We start from the raw sequence: 18,127 nt of genomic DNA on the forward strand, positions 1-18,127 counted from the left end.
GGAGTAAATCTCATCAGCGTCAGTGAGCCAATAAGCATGCAGCATGCTTCTACCAAAATCTAATAATGTGTGTGATTGGCTGTCTAATGTTACACGTCGTAGAGGCAGGCAGGAAAAACTCTGACTGGGCTCACATAGTAGGAGGGGAAAAATAACTAAAAAGATCCTTGACGTAATGTTGTAATAATTTCTTTTTGTTTTATAAATAAAAAAAAAAAAGTATTGTTTAGGAACCGGTATTGAAGTCACGGTATTGGTATCGGCACCGGTATCATATATTTATGAATGATACCCAGCCCTAAATCACTGTTTATCTTGACACCTGTCTCAAAAATGGTCATTAAGTTGAACACCTTTAATTGTCTCTGAACATCATGAGTGTTACAAAGGTTGTATTTATTGCAGGGGCTATTGTCTTTCTGTACTAAAAATATTTTTCCTCAGCTCTGATTGGTCAGATGCAGCGTCCGTCCTTCCTAAGGGCAGAGCCTCCATGTGTGCTCAGCTGGCTCAGTAGCTGTCTGAGAGGGGAAGAGAATCCCCCTTTCCCCTGCCTGCCTGGCATCTCTCAGAGGACCAGGCTGCTGGTTTTGGTAAGCTTTATTTTGTAACCTTTAAATGTGTGACCAAAACCAAGTCAATGTGGTGAATCCATGCAGAGCACGCACAGTGTAACAGGTTGGCCTGACATTCCAGGGGAAAAAGCCCAATATTCGGCCGAACCCGAATCCTGGATTCGGTGCATTCCTAGTAATTAGTAATATATCCATCTTGCCTTGTTTTCCTAGCTTTTGAGACAAGATCAATTTAAAAAGCATATTTTTATTACACGTCACAGGGAGTGAGGAATTGCAGCTGTAGTTGAGAGGTTAAGTAAAATTTTCAAATTGTGCAACTTGACTTTCATAAGAGCAGATTTGTCATAAATTACGGTATTAGAGGGCTGTAGGGATGTCTAACTGTGTTTTGTTCTTTGACAAGGTTCTGTCTGTGTTTTTTTTGGGGGGCTTTTTTGCCTTTAATTGATAGGACAGCTGTAGACAGGAAAGGGGGAGAGAGGGGGTGCAACATGCAGCAAAGGGCCGCGGGTTGGAATCGAACCCAGGCCACTGCGGTAAGGAATGAGCCTAGGTACATGGGGCGCACACTCAACCAAGTGAGCTACCAGTGCGCCCCATGTCTGTCTTTTTTAAACTTGATTTTCCAGCTGCTCCCATGCTTTCTGATAAGTGTGTGTGTTAGGGAGAGGGAGTAAGGGTAAAGAGTTCAGCTTTGATTCAGGCACAGTCAGATAATTAATTTGTGTAGCATGTCTGTTTCTTTTTCTGAACATTAAGAGCAATTGCACCTGGATGTGTGCACGTCCGTGTGCACGCGCGCATGTGTGTGTGTGTTTGTGTGTTGTGCTGATGGATTCTACCTTCACTTATCAAGAAAGGAAGGGCACTTGAAAACAAGTCTCCTTTCCAGCTGCCGTTGTTTCTCGAGAGGATGATGGAGGTGATGACGACTATGAGACAGACAGAGACAGATCAGAGAAACATGTAGACACATAGATACCGTAGATTCATATGTACATATAGACAGTACAGATCAGAAAGTGAACAGGTCCTTAAAAACATGCGTCATATTATCCTTACTGAGGGCATGAAAAGTTCCTTCTCATTTCCTGTCATAAATTTAAAATTAAAATGTCTATAGCGATAAATCTGTTCAGTCATGCGGACGTACATTTTCATGGGTCTGCATTTGTTGTCTAGACTAATAATCAGATTTACTGGCCATTTAGTTTTACTTCATTCATTCTATTAAAATCAGAGATCTGGAACCAGGCTAATTCTAACACACATTTTGAAGATCTTTTAAAAAGGCTAGAAATGACCTTGATGAAACTTGAAATGGGGGAGTGGACAAACAGAAAAATCTGACTTTTTAATATGACATATTACAGTGAAAACAAACAAAAATGGTGAAGCGCACACTGTTGGGTTTTATTGTAGTTTTGTTAAATAAATATCCTGTTAAGTTTTTTTCAGATGTTATTATGCTAAATATTTCAAATAGGTTACTTGTTTTTTTTTTTTAAACAAATTTGTTAAAAATGTTGAGCCATGTTTTCCTCTTTTGTCATTTGCTACTGCTGGTCAGCAGGTGTCACTGGTTGTTACCATGGAAACATGGCTCTTATTTAAGAGTTAGCCCTGGGGATAGGGTGGCTAACTTTATACCTTTAAAATAAGTCAGTCATTATTGATTTTGTGAAACTGTCTAACTAATTAGACTAATCTAAGAGAAAAAGGAAGGCTGGCCTAACACTACAGACCAATCCAAAATATATTTGTGAACTGACCCCTGTTCTGCCCATTCTATCTTATAACATCAGCTATGTAAATGTTCATTTAAATTTCAATTCTTGAATACGGAGTACTAGACAGACTAGCAATGATTAAAAGACAGACAGGTTCTTTCTTAAGTCTTGTTTACTCACTACTGTGTGCATGTACAATATGTCAACATGTATTACATGTCAACATGTACTATAGGCTTTGGTTACTAGCTCTAGCTTTTGTTTTTACCCTCGTACGTTTCCTCCTAACACTATGCTGAGATGTGACAAATGTAATGTCTGCTGGGATCTGCAGTAGGAAGTGTAATGCTATTATAGTGAACATTTTTAATGAGCTAGCCCTCTGGTTCACCTCCATATATTTCTAAATGCCTCTTGAGTTAAATATGTTTTTCCTCTCAGGATCTTCAGTCCTCTTCAGTCATCAGGTCATCTAAGTTCACACAGAGGCCTCAACTGTAGTGATATTTAAGTCTCAAATTCATTGTATTACTTTTAAAAAATGTAAACATTAACCACCGAACATTGTAATGTAGTTTCAAAAATCGTGTTGATGCAACTCTTATATTTTGAAGTCAAGGTTTTTGTACAAATTATGCCAGTTCTTGTTTTGCTTTCTAGTATTTACCTTTGTCTCTCTTCTTTCTCTTTGTTTCTGTTCTTCTCTTCTCTCAGAGTTATGCTCTCTACATTATTGGAGATGAAAATGCAACTTCATCAGATGTATCAAAGTACCTGGCCAAGCTCTCTCCAGGTGTGTGTGTGTGTGTGTGTGTGTGTGTGTGTGTGTCTACCCTTAAAGATCATTTTACTTGTCTTTGATTGCATCCTGGGATGTTGTGTTTCCGACTGAAACCTTTGACTGTGATTGTGTATGTGTGCATGTGAACATTTATTATGTCTGCCACATAATGCAGTCCTCCACTCACCAGGAACAAAATGTCACATTCATTTATTGATTTAAGTGCTCATTCTTCTTAGTGACACATTTTAGCAACCAATCAGTAAAGGTTTGAAAAGTATTTAATACAGTTGAGGGTTGCACAATTTGCTTCAGGAAAATATGATGATCATTATTTGACATCTTACAAATAGGAGAGCAAATTAATAACCCCATTGACTTTTTTCTCCTGCTATCTTCCTCTCTCTCATCCTCCACTTTCTTAGGCCAGAAGTCCTATGCCAGTGAACCGCACTACAGAAGGTAATTCAGCTCACAACAATGTATATTCTACAAAATACACCATTATAATTTAAAAAAAGCATACATACATACATTAAATAACTAAAATTGTAATGGTGTCCTGTGGATGTTTCTTGCAAAAAAGCATGTTTTCTTGCAAACCAAAACACATTGCGTGTAGCCTTGAGGTCTAACAAACACGTTGAATGTATTCATTTCCTCTTCAAACATTTGTTAAGCCCTTTTTTACATTTTGAAACCTGTATTGTTTACACACTTGTTAGCTAGCAGTCTTCTCCTTCATGCCTTTTGTGGTGCATTACTGAGTTTCTTGGTGCATTACTGCCACCTGTAGATCAGTGGAACAGTGTGAAAATGTGGACAATTTTGATAACTGCTGTTTCTTCGTATCATATTCCATGTTTATTACATGTTTTGCTTTTCATTTGATTTTGATAGTCAGCAATCCATTGTTGTAACTAAAATTCATGTGCATTTATTCTAGACAGAGCAGTATCAATGTTAAGTTTTCCAGTGAGAGTCTGGCTGAGCAGCTGGTGGTCTGGCTCACATCAGAAGGTAAGACAAGCAGGTCTTTTTTTCAGCTTTTATCTATACAGAGGAAAGTGTGCTGCAGCCATAACCTCTATTTCAACACTGCACTGGTTCACGCTATAAGTATTTAAAAATGTATTATAGTGATTTGATAATGTGGGTTCACATGTACTGATATGCACTATTAAACAACATGTGACCAAAAGGAGGTTAATATTTGCATTTGGAGGAGTAGATTTTCTACCTGTTGTGACACATTTGTTTTTAAGTTTAGTTTAGGACGCCACGCCACTTCTTATTTAAACAGATAATACATCTACCCTCATCCTTTCGCTGGTTTAGGTTTCACCCTTAAGGACCTGGAGTCAGTCCCCTTTGGTGTGGCTCTGCCCATCAGAGAGGCCATCTACCGTTGCCGGGAGCAGCCGTGTTCTGATTGGTCAGAGGAGGTCTGTCTGCTGATTGGGCGACAGGATCTGACTAAACAAGCCCACACGATGACCCTGGCCAAAGGCAAAGCTGTGAGTGTTAAATAAGTTAACACCCAAATTTGTGAGAACAGTGAATGCAAATTCCACCAATCCCTGCAATATTTGTGAGGGCTGCTGCTGTGGTTTTAAGGCGCTGACACACCAACCCCATTATCTTTCAAACTGACCTTTGTCGATCAAAAAAACAGACAGATTCAGCAACTGTATGGCCTATTTCTCGCTTAAAATGTTTTCAGAAACATGTTTCGTTTAACTATTTTCGTAAAATATGAGATCGTATTCCGAATGAGCCACCATTATGGTCGGCTTTGAAATTCGGGAGAAGCCAGACCCACGTGACGCGTTTGTCATTTCCGGTTTTTTAATTTTTTGGCCGACAATACAGATTAGCGCCACCTGCTGTTATGGAGACGTGTTACGCAGCTCAAGTTGGCGTCGCTTCGGTGTGTTCCAAGGCACTTTTTGGACCGACGGGAGCGGAATGATCAGTCCGACTGCCTTTTCTGCCAACGGTCGGCTGTCGGGTTGGTGTGTCAGAGCCTCTAAACGTTGCTACAGGAACAGTCAGTACCTGCAATACACAGAGGATTCCATGTTCAAAAATAAAACTTTGACAGTCTCCTGATGTGTGCTTTGCCTTCATACCAGTAATATTTTTGTGGGAGCCATTTTCCCTTTGTAATAAATCTTAAAACCAGTAAGGTTGTTGAGATAAAACATTATTCAGTGAAGACGGCCCAAACTGCCATTGTGGCTGTGTGTGAATATGTAAGATGTGAATCATTTGTGTGCGTCCAGTCTGTTGGTACAGGTCTCTCGTTGGAGTCTCCTGCGACCACAGAAGCAGATGAGGAGGAAGATGGGATGTTGGACATTATTCAAGAGGTGACACACACAGTAAACATTATCTCTTACATTTTGTTCTGTCTTCACTCTAAAGATAATCTTATCTAACCTTTATTAGATATCTAAAGAAGGCTTGTTGTTTATACCGAGGTGTTCTGTTTTTGCAAATACAATGTGAGTGAACATTTGATATGTTCTCCTCTCCAGGTCACAGGACTGATCTGGAGTCAGGATCTGAGGGTCCAGGAGGTCAGGAGGCTCCTGCAGAGCTCCCGGCCGGCTCGGGTCAGTGTTGTCCAGTTACCAGAGGTCTCTGATCACGAGTACATCGAGGAGAAAGAAAACAAGTGAGTATAACTGTGTGTGTGTGTGTGTGTGTGTGTGTGTGTGTGTGTGTGTGTGTGTGTGTGTGTGTGTGTCTCCTTTTTTGCCTGTTGAACATAGATGCTCATGAAAGCAACGCTTTTGTCATTCCTTGATATTTTTTGTCAATCTGTACGGTTTCAGATCAGTCTGTCTTTCACTGACTTTTCTTTTTTCGCTGTGTACATCTTTGGTTTGTCTCAAGCTCTGTCCTTGTCTCTGTCTTGCCATTTTACACAGAGAAATCATTGGGATGACTGCTGTAATCAACAGTGGCCTACACCTCCTGTCAATTATATATATCTTTTCTGACTCAGTCTGTAATGTTTCCTTAGTTTTAATTCCCTGCTCTCTTTTTGTCCACATCTTTGTATCTCCCCCAGACTTCTGCAGTTGTGTCAGAGGACCATGGCTCTTCCAGTTGGTCGAGGACTCTTCACCCTCTTCTCCTATCACCCTGTACCAACCGAACCTTTACCTGTCCCAAAACTCAACCTGACAGGTAATGTGATAATGTTGAACTACACACATTAACGTCATTAAATATATGTAATATAGTGAAATTTGTTTCGGACAGGGAGACTGCGAATGAATCCTCTGTGCACCTCAGGTTGTGTCAGGGAATTGATAACTTAAAAGAAATATAGCAGAGTGTATTTTGCTGGTCATGAAGTAAAATGAGGTTTTAATCTGGTTAAAGTCAGGATTTTTGTATTTGTGTATTTATTAGATTTTATTGTGTACTTGTGTTTTTCTATCCCAGGCCGCGCCCCTCCTAGGAACACGATGGTAGATCTGAACAGCGGGAACATTGATGTTCCTCCTAACATGACCAGCTGGCCCAGCTTCCATAATGGAGTAGCTGCTGGACTAAAAATAGCGCCTGCTTCACAGGTTACTTCACAGGCATTTGCGGAAATACTGACACCAACTTATAGAAACTCTGGTCCCAGTTGTTCACATTTGCATTGTAAACATTCTCTCTCTTCAGTAGACAAACCTTGCTTATTCTTGTACAAATAAATGTGACTTTGTTTTTGTTTTGTAAGGTGGACTCAGCCTGGATAGCCTACAACAAGCCAAAGAGCCCCGAGCTGGCGAATGAGTATGCAGGCTTCCTTATGGCCCTGGGCCTCAACGGACACCTCACCAAGCTGGCCACGCTAAACATACATGACTACCTCACTAAGGTACACGCATATGCACACAAAGGCGTACATGAGCAGAAACTATGTCAGTATTTGTCTCACACCTTGAGTTTCACAGCACAGACAAAACTAACATGGACTTTTTTATTTAAAACCCTACATATACATATTTCGGGTTTAATGGGTACTTTCTACTGTAATGCTCAGTTTACAGTAGACAACAGTTTACAGGCTTAATTACTGTTTCTTTCTGCAGTACAGAAAATACACACACAGTAAACACCAAGTCACAAAGATTTGCAAGAAAAGCAAATAAATATGGACTTAAATACAGTTTATACATACAAAGCTACCCATCTACTGTAATTCTCACACACACACACACACACACACACACACACACACACACACACACACACACAAAGATTAGCAAGAAAGGCAAACAAATATGAACTTAAATACAGTTTATACAAAGCTATCTATCTACTGTAATTAACAGACACACACACACACACACACGTTTCTCTAGATGACTGTAACTGAGAGATGTAAACTCGCATTAGAGCCAGGCGACAGTCAAAGCGAAACTCTGACCTTATGAGAACTTTCAAACAAGACGAGTCCTTCCCACTTTTAAGTGAGAAAAACAACAGGATGCTGCAAGCCAAATCTTATTTTTGCTTAATTAAAACTTAAGTGTTACATGGTTAAAGATGTATGGGAACCATTGCACCAAATCCACACAGAGAGTATCATCCATGGGTTCAAGATTGATTCATTTTCAGTTACCATACTGATTCAGGATGAAAATTGAAGCTGCAGTTCATGAAGATCAAAGAGCTTTACTTATTAGTCATGTCTCTATAAAATAAATTTAACGATGTTTTTATACATTTTAAATACTTGAAATTTGGAGAAAGTCCACTTCCTAAAATGGTTTGATTCAAATATTAATGCCCCAATCAAAAAAAGAAAAAAAAAGAAAAGGTTCCTAAATTCTCCGTGTTCCATTCTCAAATGTTTTTTCCTCGTTGTCTAATAAGGCTCAGATTGTTTTGTATAGTTGACCATAACGGTTATTTTGTTGGTCCAAATGCCCTTTAGCAGAAGTTGCAAACGTTGAAAGATAACTCAGGGTAACACACACTGATTTATAGTCCACATAAAATAGCGTGAAACACTGCAGAGCTGCACACTCACAGTAAAATGTGACAGACAGGTGTGTGTGTGTGTGTGTGTGTGTGAGTGTGAGTGTGAGTGACAGCCCTCAGTCTAAATGAAAGCCATGAACGTGGCTTACAGTGACGTCTCGTTTGTAGCTGGTGGTTTTCTGTTAGCATAATTTTTGGATTACAGCTAAATAGAAACTGACATACTTTGGATCAATTCATTAGAACTGTATATGGTTGTGGTTTTAGAGAGGTGTGTGTGTGTCCCTGTAGCATCCTCCAGCTTCTCAGTGTGTTTGCCTGGATGTTGCTGCTCTTTGCAAAGACAAACTTAGCCAGTGTAAATTTTTTTTTTTTGTTAATTGTGGCTTTATAATCCCTGTGTTTGTTTGAATCATCTGTGTGTTCATTTAAAATAAATGTGTTTCTTTAGAATAAAGTCTCAGCTGGAAAAAAAAGGTAACCTTTTGTATTTGTATCTTTAAAATCTATCGACTGATTGAGGCATTCATTTATTGGCTGGATGTTTGATTGTTTAGTTGGCTCATTGACTAATGACCAATTGTAAGGTTAATCAATTAAAACGCCACTCAGTTTGTTGAATGGAGTGATTGATCTATCAATTGACTATCCTTTTTTTTTTTTTAAATTACGTTACTAATAACGTTAAAGTGACACCGATACCAATAGAGTACTTCATTTGAAATAATCCTCCTGCATTTTATGCATTTCTTTTTATTTTACGGCAACGTTTTGGTGGCATCTCGGCACGCTAAACTGCCAACATCAAATACACTGTGCTCAACCTTACCACACCACAAACTGTATGGGTTGTTGCTGCTGCTGCGGTAGTGGGCCAATTTACATGTTGCATTAAATCGAAGAACACTTGCTGTGATTGGCTGCGAACAAAACCATACATAGTATAATAGACTTTTTTTTTCTAGATCTACGTACAATAAAGAATCAAATGCAGCCAGGTATCGTTTGACTGGAGAAGTTTCGATACTACGTAGTACTGCATTATTAAAGGTATCGAGTACTGATACCCAGCCCTAATCAGTAACAATCAGAAATATTCTCAGCAAACTGGCCACTGAATAGCAATCAGGAATAGTTCTTCCCAAAACAAAACTTTTGTTGATTTCTTTAAAGTGTTCATATTATGCTCATTTTCAAGTTCATAATTGTATTTAGAGGTTGTACCAGAATAGGTTTACATGGATCTTTTAATTTCATTATAGAGCAAAATCTCCAGTATTTACTTTACAAGTAAACACTTTATCTTTTCTCAAAATTGTAATTTACTAGTACAGAGCCTGTTGAAAATGTGCCTGTTTGGAATGGGTGATTGCTTGGCCTGTGGTATTGCTGCTTGTAGAATTCTTCCAAATTACCAAATTGTGCCCCAAAATTACTTACAGAAGGACTTAAGAATATTCTTAGAATTTAGCCAACTCTTTAACAACCCAAATCCTCTGACGTTTATGCTCTAAAATTGACCGACTTTCTGCTCCTGTCGTTCCATCAGGGCCATGAGATGACCAGTATTGGGCTCCTTCTGGGCGTGTCTTCAGCCAAACTGGGCACTATGGACATGTCAATTACCCGCCTCCTTAGCATACACATCCCTGCCCTTCTCCCACCCACCTCCACTGAGCTGGATGTACCACACAATGTTCAGGTAAGAGTGAGTTTGCATAGTTTAATGTCTACATAAGAATAGGGTTGGGTACCGTTTGGATTTTTACAATTCCGATGCCGAAACCGTACTTTTAAAATGATTCCTAAACCAATTCTTGAAAAACTGAAAAATGATATCAAAGAAAGGATTCATAAACAAGACATACTGATTCCACAGTCGCTTATGGGTTGTAAGCTGTCTGCACTGACAGCTCTCAAGATATCCAAGCACTTAAGAAGAAGTGTAGCTACTACCTTTCCTAACAAGCTAGCCTAGTAACCAGAACAATCAAAAACAGAAACTCAATGCAAGTTACTAGAAAGGAGCAGTGCAATGCCCAGGTAGTGCCACTAATATATAACCGTGTATACATAAAATGTAGTGCTTTTCACCTGTAATTCAGCCCGCTCCACCTCCCATTGTGCTCTCTCTACTTCAAAACGGGCCCATTCGTGCTGCAGAAAGTGCAAGATCCACCTCTCCAGCGTCGCCATCAGGCAGCGGTCCTTTCCCACCGCCGAGTAAAATATAGTTGTTATTGGGCCACGCCTGTTCGTCCATGGCCGGGCTCGGTGGAAAGCTCTGCTCTGTGATTTGTGGTGCTAGACATCAACGGAAAGGCACAAATCTATCGACGGCGCTCGGTATCCTCGGCTCGGGATAATATGCTTTTACGTCCGTTTTGGTCAGCCCAGAGGGAAAATACGGCATTTAAAAGTAGCCTACATTTACGGTAGCTAGCTAACGATAGACTATAGAGTAAGCGTGATATTTTTACGTCCGTTTCGGAGCAACAGAGGGAAAATATTTCAGTCGACACATTAAGTGGAACCGAAATGAGGAACCGAAATTTGTGTTCTGATCCGGTCCGAGTACTACCGGTTGCGTAGGAACCGGTTCCATAGTGGAACCAGGTTTCGGTACCCAACCCTACATAAGAATGGATTGGTGTATCAGTGCACACCGAAATATTTATTGTGGACTGTGAAATTGCATTTACTGTAAGTGATTGCATATACTGTATGTGAGTGAGTGAGTGTGTATATATGACTAATTACGCGGCTATTAGTGTGTCTGTGTTTATTAAGCTCTGCAATCTGTCACAAATATTTACAAGAATGAATACAACAACTTAATGATAATCAACAACAATTTATCTCTGTCTGTTCTGCAGGTTGCTGCTGTAATTGGCATTGGGCTGGTGTACCAGGGAACAGGACACAGACACAATGCTGAAGTCTTGCTATCTGAGATAGGTGTGTGTGTGTGTGTGTGTGTGTGTGTGTGTGTGTGTGTGTGTGTGTGTGTGTGTGTGAGAGAAACACTTTTCAAGCAAACATGTTTCCAGCTTCTATATGAGGATTTTATGTTTTTGTTTCTCATATTATGATAGTAAACTGAATATAAAGACAGGAGAATGAAAATAACAAGAACATTGAATACATCTAATTTTTCTGTAATGGACAGATGGTGTAAATCTGTTTTTGGCCTTCTCTGTGTGTCTTTCAGGTCGACCTCCTGGCCCAGAGATGGAGTACTGCACAGACCGAGAGTCCTATTCACTAGCTGCTGGACTAGCTCTGGGCATGGTCTGTCTGGGGGTAAGTCGCACGTAAAAACACTCTTCTAGTCGAATAAATATTTGCAAAAACATTTTAATGTTGTTTCAACCTCTTTGAAGTTCCAGGTGGGCTGGGTTTGTCATATCTGATGGTTCCTCACCTCTGAATTGTTCAGTTTGGTCTCTGTAAATTATGGAGTTTGGTCTAGACCTACTCTATCTGTAAAGTGTTCTGAGATAACTTCTGTTATGATTAAACTAGTGCTGTCAGTTAAATGCGTTATTAACAGCGTTAACGTTAAAAGAAACAAAACAACAGGCACGCAGCACACACTTGTTTGGGCTTGCGAGCCGGCCAAAGAGTAGTAGGCTAACGTCACGTTTTGAGTGGATGGTGAGCGCGAGACGCCGAAATGGATGCCAATAAGATTCTGAATGGAAAGTTTACTTTTAAAAAGTTGCCAAATGGTTCCATTGACAAGACCAAAGTGATCTGTGTGTTTTGTCGTTGTGAACTGAGCTATCATCGCAGCACGTCAAGTCTGAAATACCACTTGATGGCCAAGCACACAGCTGATGCAAATTCTCCGCCCCCCCTCTCCTCAAAGCCAGGCGACAATGGATGACTTCAGACCATAGACTGTATATTAACAGGCTATGCTTCAGACAGAAGCACATGGATACCACAACTAAGAACAAACTTAAAAAAACATTTGCCCAATGCAAGCCGAGCCACTTCTTCATGTTGATAAGAGCATTAAAATGAGAAAAAATAATGGGCCAAAAAGAAATCAAGGATTTAGAATAGATAAAAATGTGCGATTAATTGTGATTAATTGCGAGTTAACTATGACATTAATGCGATTAATCGCGATTAAATATTTTAAGTGTTTGACAGCACTAGATTAAACACTATAAATAAAATTGAATTGCATTTTAGGGAAACTCTTGGTCACAGATAGTTACATGAAGTTGAACTTACTTTTTTTTTAATGATTATATATTTTGGTACTATTTTCCTCTGGATTTCTCCCTGTATATTTGCTTATCTTTGATGCCGAATGGGAACTCTAGAGAGAAGCACTTGCTTTCTCACAAAACCTGATGTTTTTTATTGAAGGTTTAGGACAAACATTTTATTTGCAGTTAATCTTTACTTAAGTTGGATTGTTTTTTGCATTTTGTCAGGCCTTAACAGTAAGAAGAGGATTGATCCAACAAATCTTTCCACTAGAATGACCAGTAGTTGTTTCTTGCTAATAGTACAGAAGTAAGGCTGAATTTTTCTGGGAGGTAAAGGCTAAAGGATAGGAAACTAAAATCAACTGCTAGCGCCCTTAAAAGTCAATTATCATACACTTAGTGATACTTTATGTACTTTTGTCTCTTTCTCCTTTCACTGCTGATGTTCTATAACTTTCTGCCGCTGTTTACTATTAACCTTCATTATCTCTTGCTTTTCTGTCTACTTACATTATTTACTTTCTCTGTCTCTGTCCCATCTCTCTCGACTCGCCTCACTCCAAACACTTGCACATTTATTCCCTCATCTCCATCACTCCCTCCACCTCTCTCTCTTTGTCCTGTTTCCTTCACTTCCTCTTCCCACTCTTGTCTCATCATGTTCACTCTTCCCATCCTTATGTCCCTATCCTCCCTCCCCTCTCTCTCCTTGCAGCATGGCAGTAACCTAATTGGGATGACGGATCTAAATGTCCCTGAGCAGTTGTATCAGTACATGGTTGGGGGCCACCGCAGGGCTCAGGCTGGGGCAAACAGGGAGAGACACAAGTCCCCCAGCTACCAAATCAAGGTAGAAGGACAAATCATTTTGTATTAATATTAGAAAAGAAATGTGTTATTTATTATTTCACCCTACTGTAATAACACTGTAATAATGTAAAACATTTTGATATATTATCTTCGTGAAGTTGCCAATCTGTTTCACCTTTCTTGAAGTCAAGGGAGTGATTCATAACAGTCGTCATAGCAATTCACAGTATAATAACTTTACTATAATGTGTAATAGCTTCATTATATTGAAACAAGACATACTGTCATGGTTTTTCACAGATATATTGTGTTGTATAAATATTTTGCTCTTGTCGTTCCAGGAGGGTGACACCATAAATGTAGACGTGACATGTCCAGGCGCCACACTGGCCCTCGCCATGATCTATCTCAAGACCAACAACAGGTGAGAAAAGACAAACAACTGAACTAAACTAAATTCTTTTTATAAATGTAAAATATCAATGACTTGTACTTTCCACGTGCTGACAAGTTGGACCACCTGGTGCTACCTCCTTTTTGTCCAGTGATGTACTTTTATGAATCACTTGCACAACATTATTTTAATTGTTCCTTTGCTTCAACAACTGCTTTTACCAAATAATAGCACCAACTCGAGTAGAAGTATTAAGTTGTCCAATCATTTTCTTCTTACTTATTTAGTTTATTTATTAATTTGTATCTCTTTTCACTCACAATTGGCATGTGTGTCATGTGTCTGCATTTACTGATTTATGTTTTTACGACTCTTCTACTCAAGGTTTGAATTCTATTAGATATGGACACAATTTGTATTATTGATATGACTGTGTACTATAGCAAATCAAAAAGGTTTTGATGTATCACTCAACCACTTCCCATTTTGTTTTAAGAAACAAAACAATAAAAAAGATGTTAAAAAATACATAAATGCTAATTATGTACAGTTTAATATTAAGAGGATGGTTATGCCATAAAATGACATTTGGTACCTCGGAGTATTGTACTTTTGTGAATAGCAAACTGGACAGGTACAGAATCAGTCACCACTGCTGCGTTAACCCTGACGCTGAGTTTTATAAATATAACCAAAGTGTGGTGCTTTTTACTTTTTACATTTCTTGACCATGTGAACATCAGAACATCCTAACCTGCCTGATGAAAAATGTTATCCCTCAATGAGTACAGTTGTCACATTACGCCACAGAAGAACAGGCTTCTCCATCTTCTAGCTTTCTGCTATAGGTCAAGAAGTTCCTGTCTTCGTCAAGGCTCATCTGATGTCGTCTTTCTATTGGTTGAGAGGGTGTTAAAGGAGTGTATTAACACCTCCTCATCTCTTCCTGGTTCTGTCCACTAGGTCAATCGCTGATTGGCTAAAACCTCCAGACACATGGTTCCTGCTGGATTTCATCAAGCCAGAGTTTCTGCTGCTGAGGGTAAGTGTGTGTGTGTGTGTGTGTGTGTGTGTGTCTGTGTCTGTGTGTCTGTCTGTGTGTGCGTGTGTGTTTCCCATCTTTCCATAATCTGATATACCTCCTTCTCGCCTCTCAACCCTCTCAGACTCTTGCTCGGTGTATCATCATGTGGGATGAAATCCTCCCTAATACTGAGTGGGTCAAGAGTAACATACCCCAGGTGAGAAATTGCACACAAAGAGCATTATTGAGCTGACATATTTGGAGCTGCGATGCTGCAGACCTGGAAATAAGTCACCGTGACATATAAAGAATATCCCAGTTATGAGGGTTTCTGTGAAGGGGGCCAGGTTGAACTGTTTCAGATATGTCCAGTTCATCAAAGCTTTTCCATTTGCTGTTATACACACTCCCTGTCTAGTAGTTCTTTTCTGATGCACAAAAGAAGAACTGAATAGTTTGCATGAACACAAACAGCCACCCTAGATAAACAAGAAAAGAGCATTAACCATTTCATGAGCAGAAAAGGATGTTTGACAGGTTATCTAAACAAAGTGCAGTGTGGAACCACCTTACTACTACATGTGGCTTGACATATTTTGCCCCTTCGTGAACATGGGAGTCTCTTAGAGAATTACAGTACGTGATATTGTAAGGTAATTCAATGCATAATCCATAATCTAGAAGTCATTACCGGCACAAAATAATTTCATTCTAGGTGATTGGATGTTTTTTCCTGCAACACTCCCTGGGAGTTGTTGTCTTTTAATATACAGTGTCTTGTACTTTTAATATCTGTCCAGTAACTGACAGTTATTTTCAACAGCAATTCATTATTTTTTACTTTTGATTCAGTTGGAAGAATTGTATGCCCATTTAAATGTTAGAAATGTTCAAACAGCCAGTTACATAACACTGTCCATAGAAAGTACCTACATTTGATTTGTTTTCAGATCATGAGGGGGACTTTTGACCCTTCAGAAGACATTAACATGGAGACAATGGCGTGAGTATTTAAGCCAAAAACTGGCATCTAACTTTTATCATATAAATTCTGGGTTAAACTTAGAATATTGTACTTTTTCAGGGGAATTTAGCGTAATCCATGATTCCTTTATGTGACAAACTTCTGGTAGTGATGTTCTCCTGAGTTTCCTACAACCAGGACTGATCTGATCATGTTATTTGTTTCTCTCAGCCAAGCTCAAGACTACATTACTGCCGGGGCATGTATGGCATTGGGCTTACGCTTTGCTGGCTCTGCCAACTCTGATGCCTTTGACTGCCTCTACGAGTTTGCCAGGAGCTTCATGAAGATCATGTCCTTTGCTGGTACAGCTGCGGTTGTAAGTGTTTGTATAAGTTTGTATATTTAAAGTTGATACAGTCATGGAAAGTGCTGTGTTGCCTCTTATATTGCACTTATACTTATTATAATTAGATAATTATTTCTTATATTTCTCCTTTGCTCTCTCTATCTGTGTCTGTCAACCTGTATCCTGGTTAAATTAGCAGACAGGTTATTACAACCTGCAGACCGGCCTGTCAATGATTTTGCTGGCGATGTCCATGGTGATGTCCGGCACCGGGAACCTGAAGGTCTTGCAGCTCTGTCGTTTCTTCCACAAGAGAACTGGCGGCGAGATGAACTACGGCTTCCACATGGCTCATCACATGGCACTGGGCTTGCTCTTCCTAGGAGGGGGCAGGTGAGATGCAAACACACGCACGCACGCACACGCACGTACACACACACACACACACACACACACACACACACGTACACACGTACAGGTAGTACTGTATAGACCTTTTTCCACAGCAGCCATTTAAACTAGGGCTGTCAAAATAACGCGTTAATTTCGATTAATTAATCTGAGAAAAAATAACGCGTTAAAAAAAACACAGGAAACACAAACCCCGCTGCATGTGACGCTAGTTAACACTATACTCAACAGCAGCTAACGTTAGCCTACCGCTAGCTAGTAGCTGGATTAAACACGGTTAAAATGCTGACAGCTAACGCTAAACGGTGTAAAGTTTGACTGTGTTTTACTGTAGAGGATTCAACACCGGGATGTAACGATCTGCAGCTGCCGTCGCGAAACATTTGAAGTTATTGTAAATGTCCTTTTCCTATCTGGTTGTTGTTTTTGTCGTTCAACAGCAATTTACTAGTGAAATAAGTTATTGTTATTGTTATACATTATTATTAAATCATTTAATTTTGACCATATGGCCTTAGCAATAAACAAGTCGTTCTTTAATGTCACCAACTGTTGTTTAGTACCCTTTTTTTTCCGTATCGTATCGGTTCAGGCACCGTTAATTATGTATGCGATTAATTTCAATTAATTAATAACAGAGTATGTAATTAATCAGATTACATTTTTTAATCGATTGACAGCCCTAATTTAAACGCTATATTTGGGGTCAAAAATGTGCAACTACATAAACAAGAAAGAAAGTGCAGGGGGGAAAAAATCGAAAATCGTATACATTGTGAATTTTTTTTTTTTGCGACAATTTTTTAAATCGATTTATTTTCCCTAGAATCAATATTTATTATTTTTATTTATTTATTTTACCAATGATCTACCTAAATAAGTTCTGTTTATACGGTACCGCTGACGGCGACTTTATCATATCGTTTCCAGCAAAACAGACTGAAACCAGAACATTCAGAAAATGCATATATGTACTTTTATACAAATGAAATAAATGCCAGACCGATGTCATGTGCATTCTTCTTAGAAAACAATAGTTTTTAGAAATGTCTTATGATATATTGTCTCTAGAAGTGTATTATTCAACTTTTGTTTTTGTTAAAGAAGGAAAAGAAAATCGCAATACTCAATAGCGAATCGCAATAATCTTAGAATTGCAGTAAATGAATATCGCAATACAAATTGAATCGCCACCCATGCATCGTGAAAGAAACAAATCAGGGCAAAAGCATATCGTCCCAGCCCCACAAGAAACTGACTCAACATTTATTTCACAGATTCTCCACGGAAAAAAGAAAAAAAAAAACTTGGCTGAAAACATGTTTGAATACACAACATAATGATCTATTAATCAGTGCAATTATTTCTACACCTTTGAAATGTCATTTCAGGGCAAATAAAACTGTTACTGTCAGCTAGCTTTTAAGCTTTTCATTCTGCTAAACACTCTGATCGTTTGTAGGATCCATTCGCTGTTGGTTTTGCCGTTTTTCATGGGATTTGTTGATAATAAGGAAAATACCAAAAAGGCAACTGTGAACCTAGTATCAGTAATATCTAAAACATATATTTTCATTTTGGATTTTAACTGATGGTTCTTTGATGAAGACACCAGGTATTTATATTCTACATGTAGTCAAATGGCACCTGAATTGCTGTATGCCAACAAGACTCAAATGGACACAGACGCAGGTGCAACCACATACACATACTATGGGTCTGTTTTGAGTGCTGTCTTGTGCATAATACATGATATTTACACACACACACGCACACACACACACACACACACACACACACACACACACACATATATACCAGGTTCTTCCAAACACTGACCCTGCCCTGTGTATTTTTAAGAGAAA

The 18,127-nt window shown here is 39.1% G+C and overlaps 1 protein-coding gene across 2 annotated transcripts in view; it reads left to right on the forward strand.

Annotated features, from left to right (window-relative positions):
• anapc1 (anaphase promoting complex subunit 1) overlaps positions 1-18,127 on the forward strand; it is a 57,855-nt gene that overhangs the window by 23,384 nt on the left and 16,344 nt on the right. The window contains exons 24-43 of one of the 2 annotated variants that reach the window (XM_078272940.1): positions 445-593; positions 3,023-3,101; positions 3,515-3,551; positions 4,036-4,109; positions 4,428-4,606; positions 5,375-5,461; positions 5,630-5,769; positions 6,169-6,287; positions 6,549-6,679; positions 6,835-6,975; positions 9,634-9,786; positions 10,961-11,042; positions 11,296-11,387; positions 13,026-13,160; positions 13,462-13,544; positions 14,478-14,556; positions 14,681-14,755; positions 15,489-15,541; positions 15,734-15,881; positions 16,048-16,244. In XM_078272940.1, coding sequence (XP_078129066.1) covers positions 445-593; positions 3,023-3,101; positions 3,515-3,551; positions 4,036-4,109; positions 4,428-4,606; positions 5,375-5,461; positions 5,630-5,769; positions 6,169-6,287; positions 6,549-6,679; positions 6,835-6,975; positions 9,634-9,786; positions 10,961-11,042; positions 11,296-11,387; positions 13,026-13,160; positions 13,462-13,544; positions 14,478-14,556; positions 14,681-14,755; positions 15,489-15,541; positions 15,734-15,881; positions 16,048-16,244 — 2,233 coding nt within the window. The remainder of the gene's footprint in view (positions 1-444; positions 594-3,022; positions 3,102-3,514; positions 3,552-4,035; positions 4,110-4,427; positions 4,607-5,374; positions 5,462-5,629; positions 5,770-6,168; positions 6,288-6,548; positions 6,680-6,834; positions 6,976-9,633; positions 9,787-10,960; positions 11,043-11,295; positions 11,388-13,025; positions 13,161-13,461; positions 13,545-14,477; positions 14,557-14,680; positions 14,756-15,488; positions 15,542-15,733; positions 15,882-16,047; positions 16,245-18,127) is intronic. The other variant, XM_078272941.1, reaches the window with a different exon arrangement.

The sequence above is a fragment of the Sander vitreus genome, chromosome 17, assembly GCF_031162955.1.
Source record: "Sander vitreus isolate 19-12246 chromosome 17, sanVit1, whole genome shotgun sequence".
In the NCBI taxonomy this organism is placed as follows: Eukaryota; Metazoa; Chordata; class Actinopteri; order Perciformes; family Percidae; genus Sander; species Sander vitreus.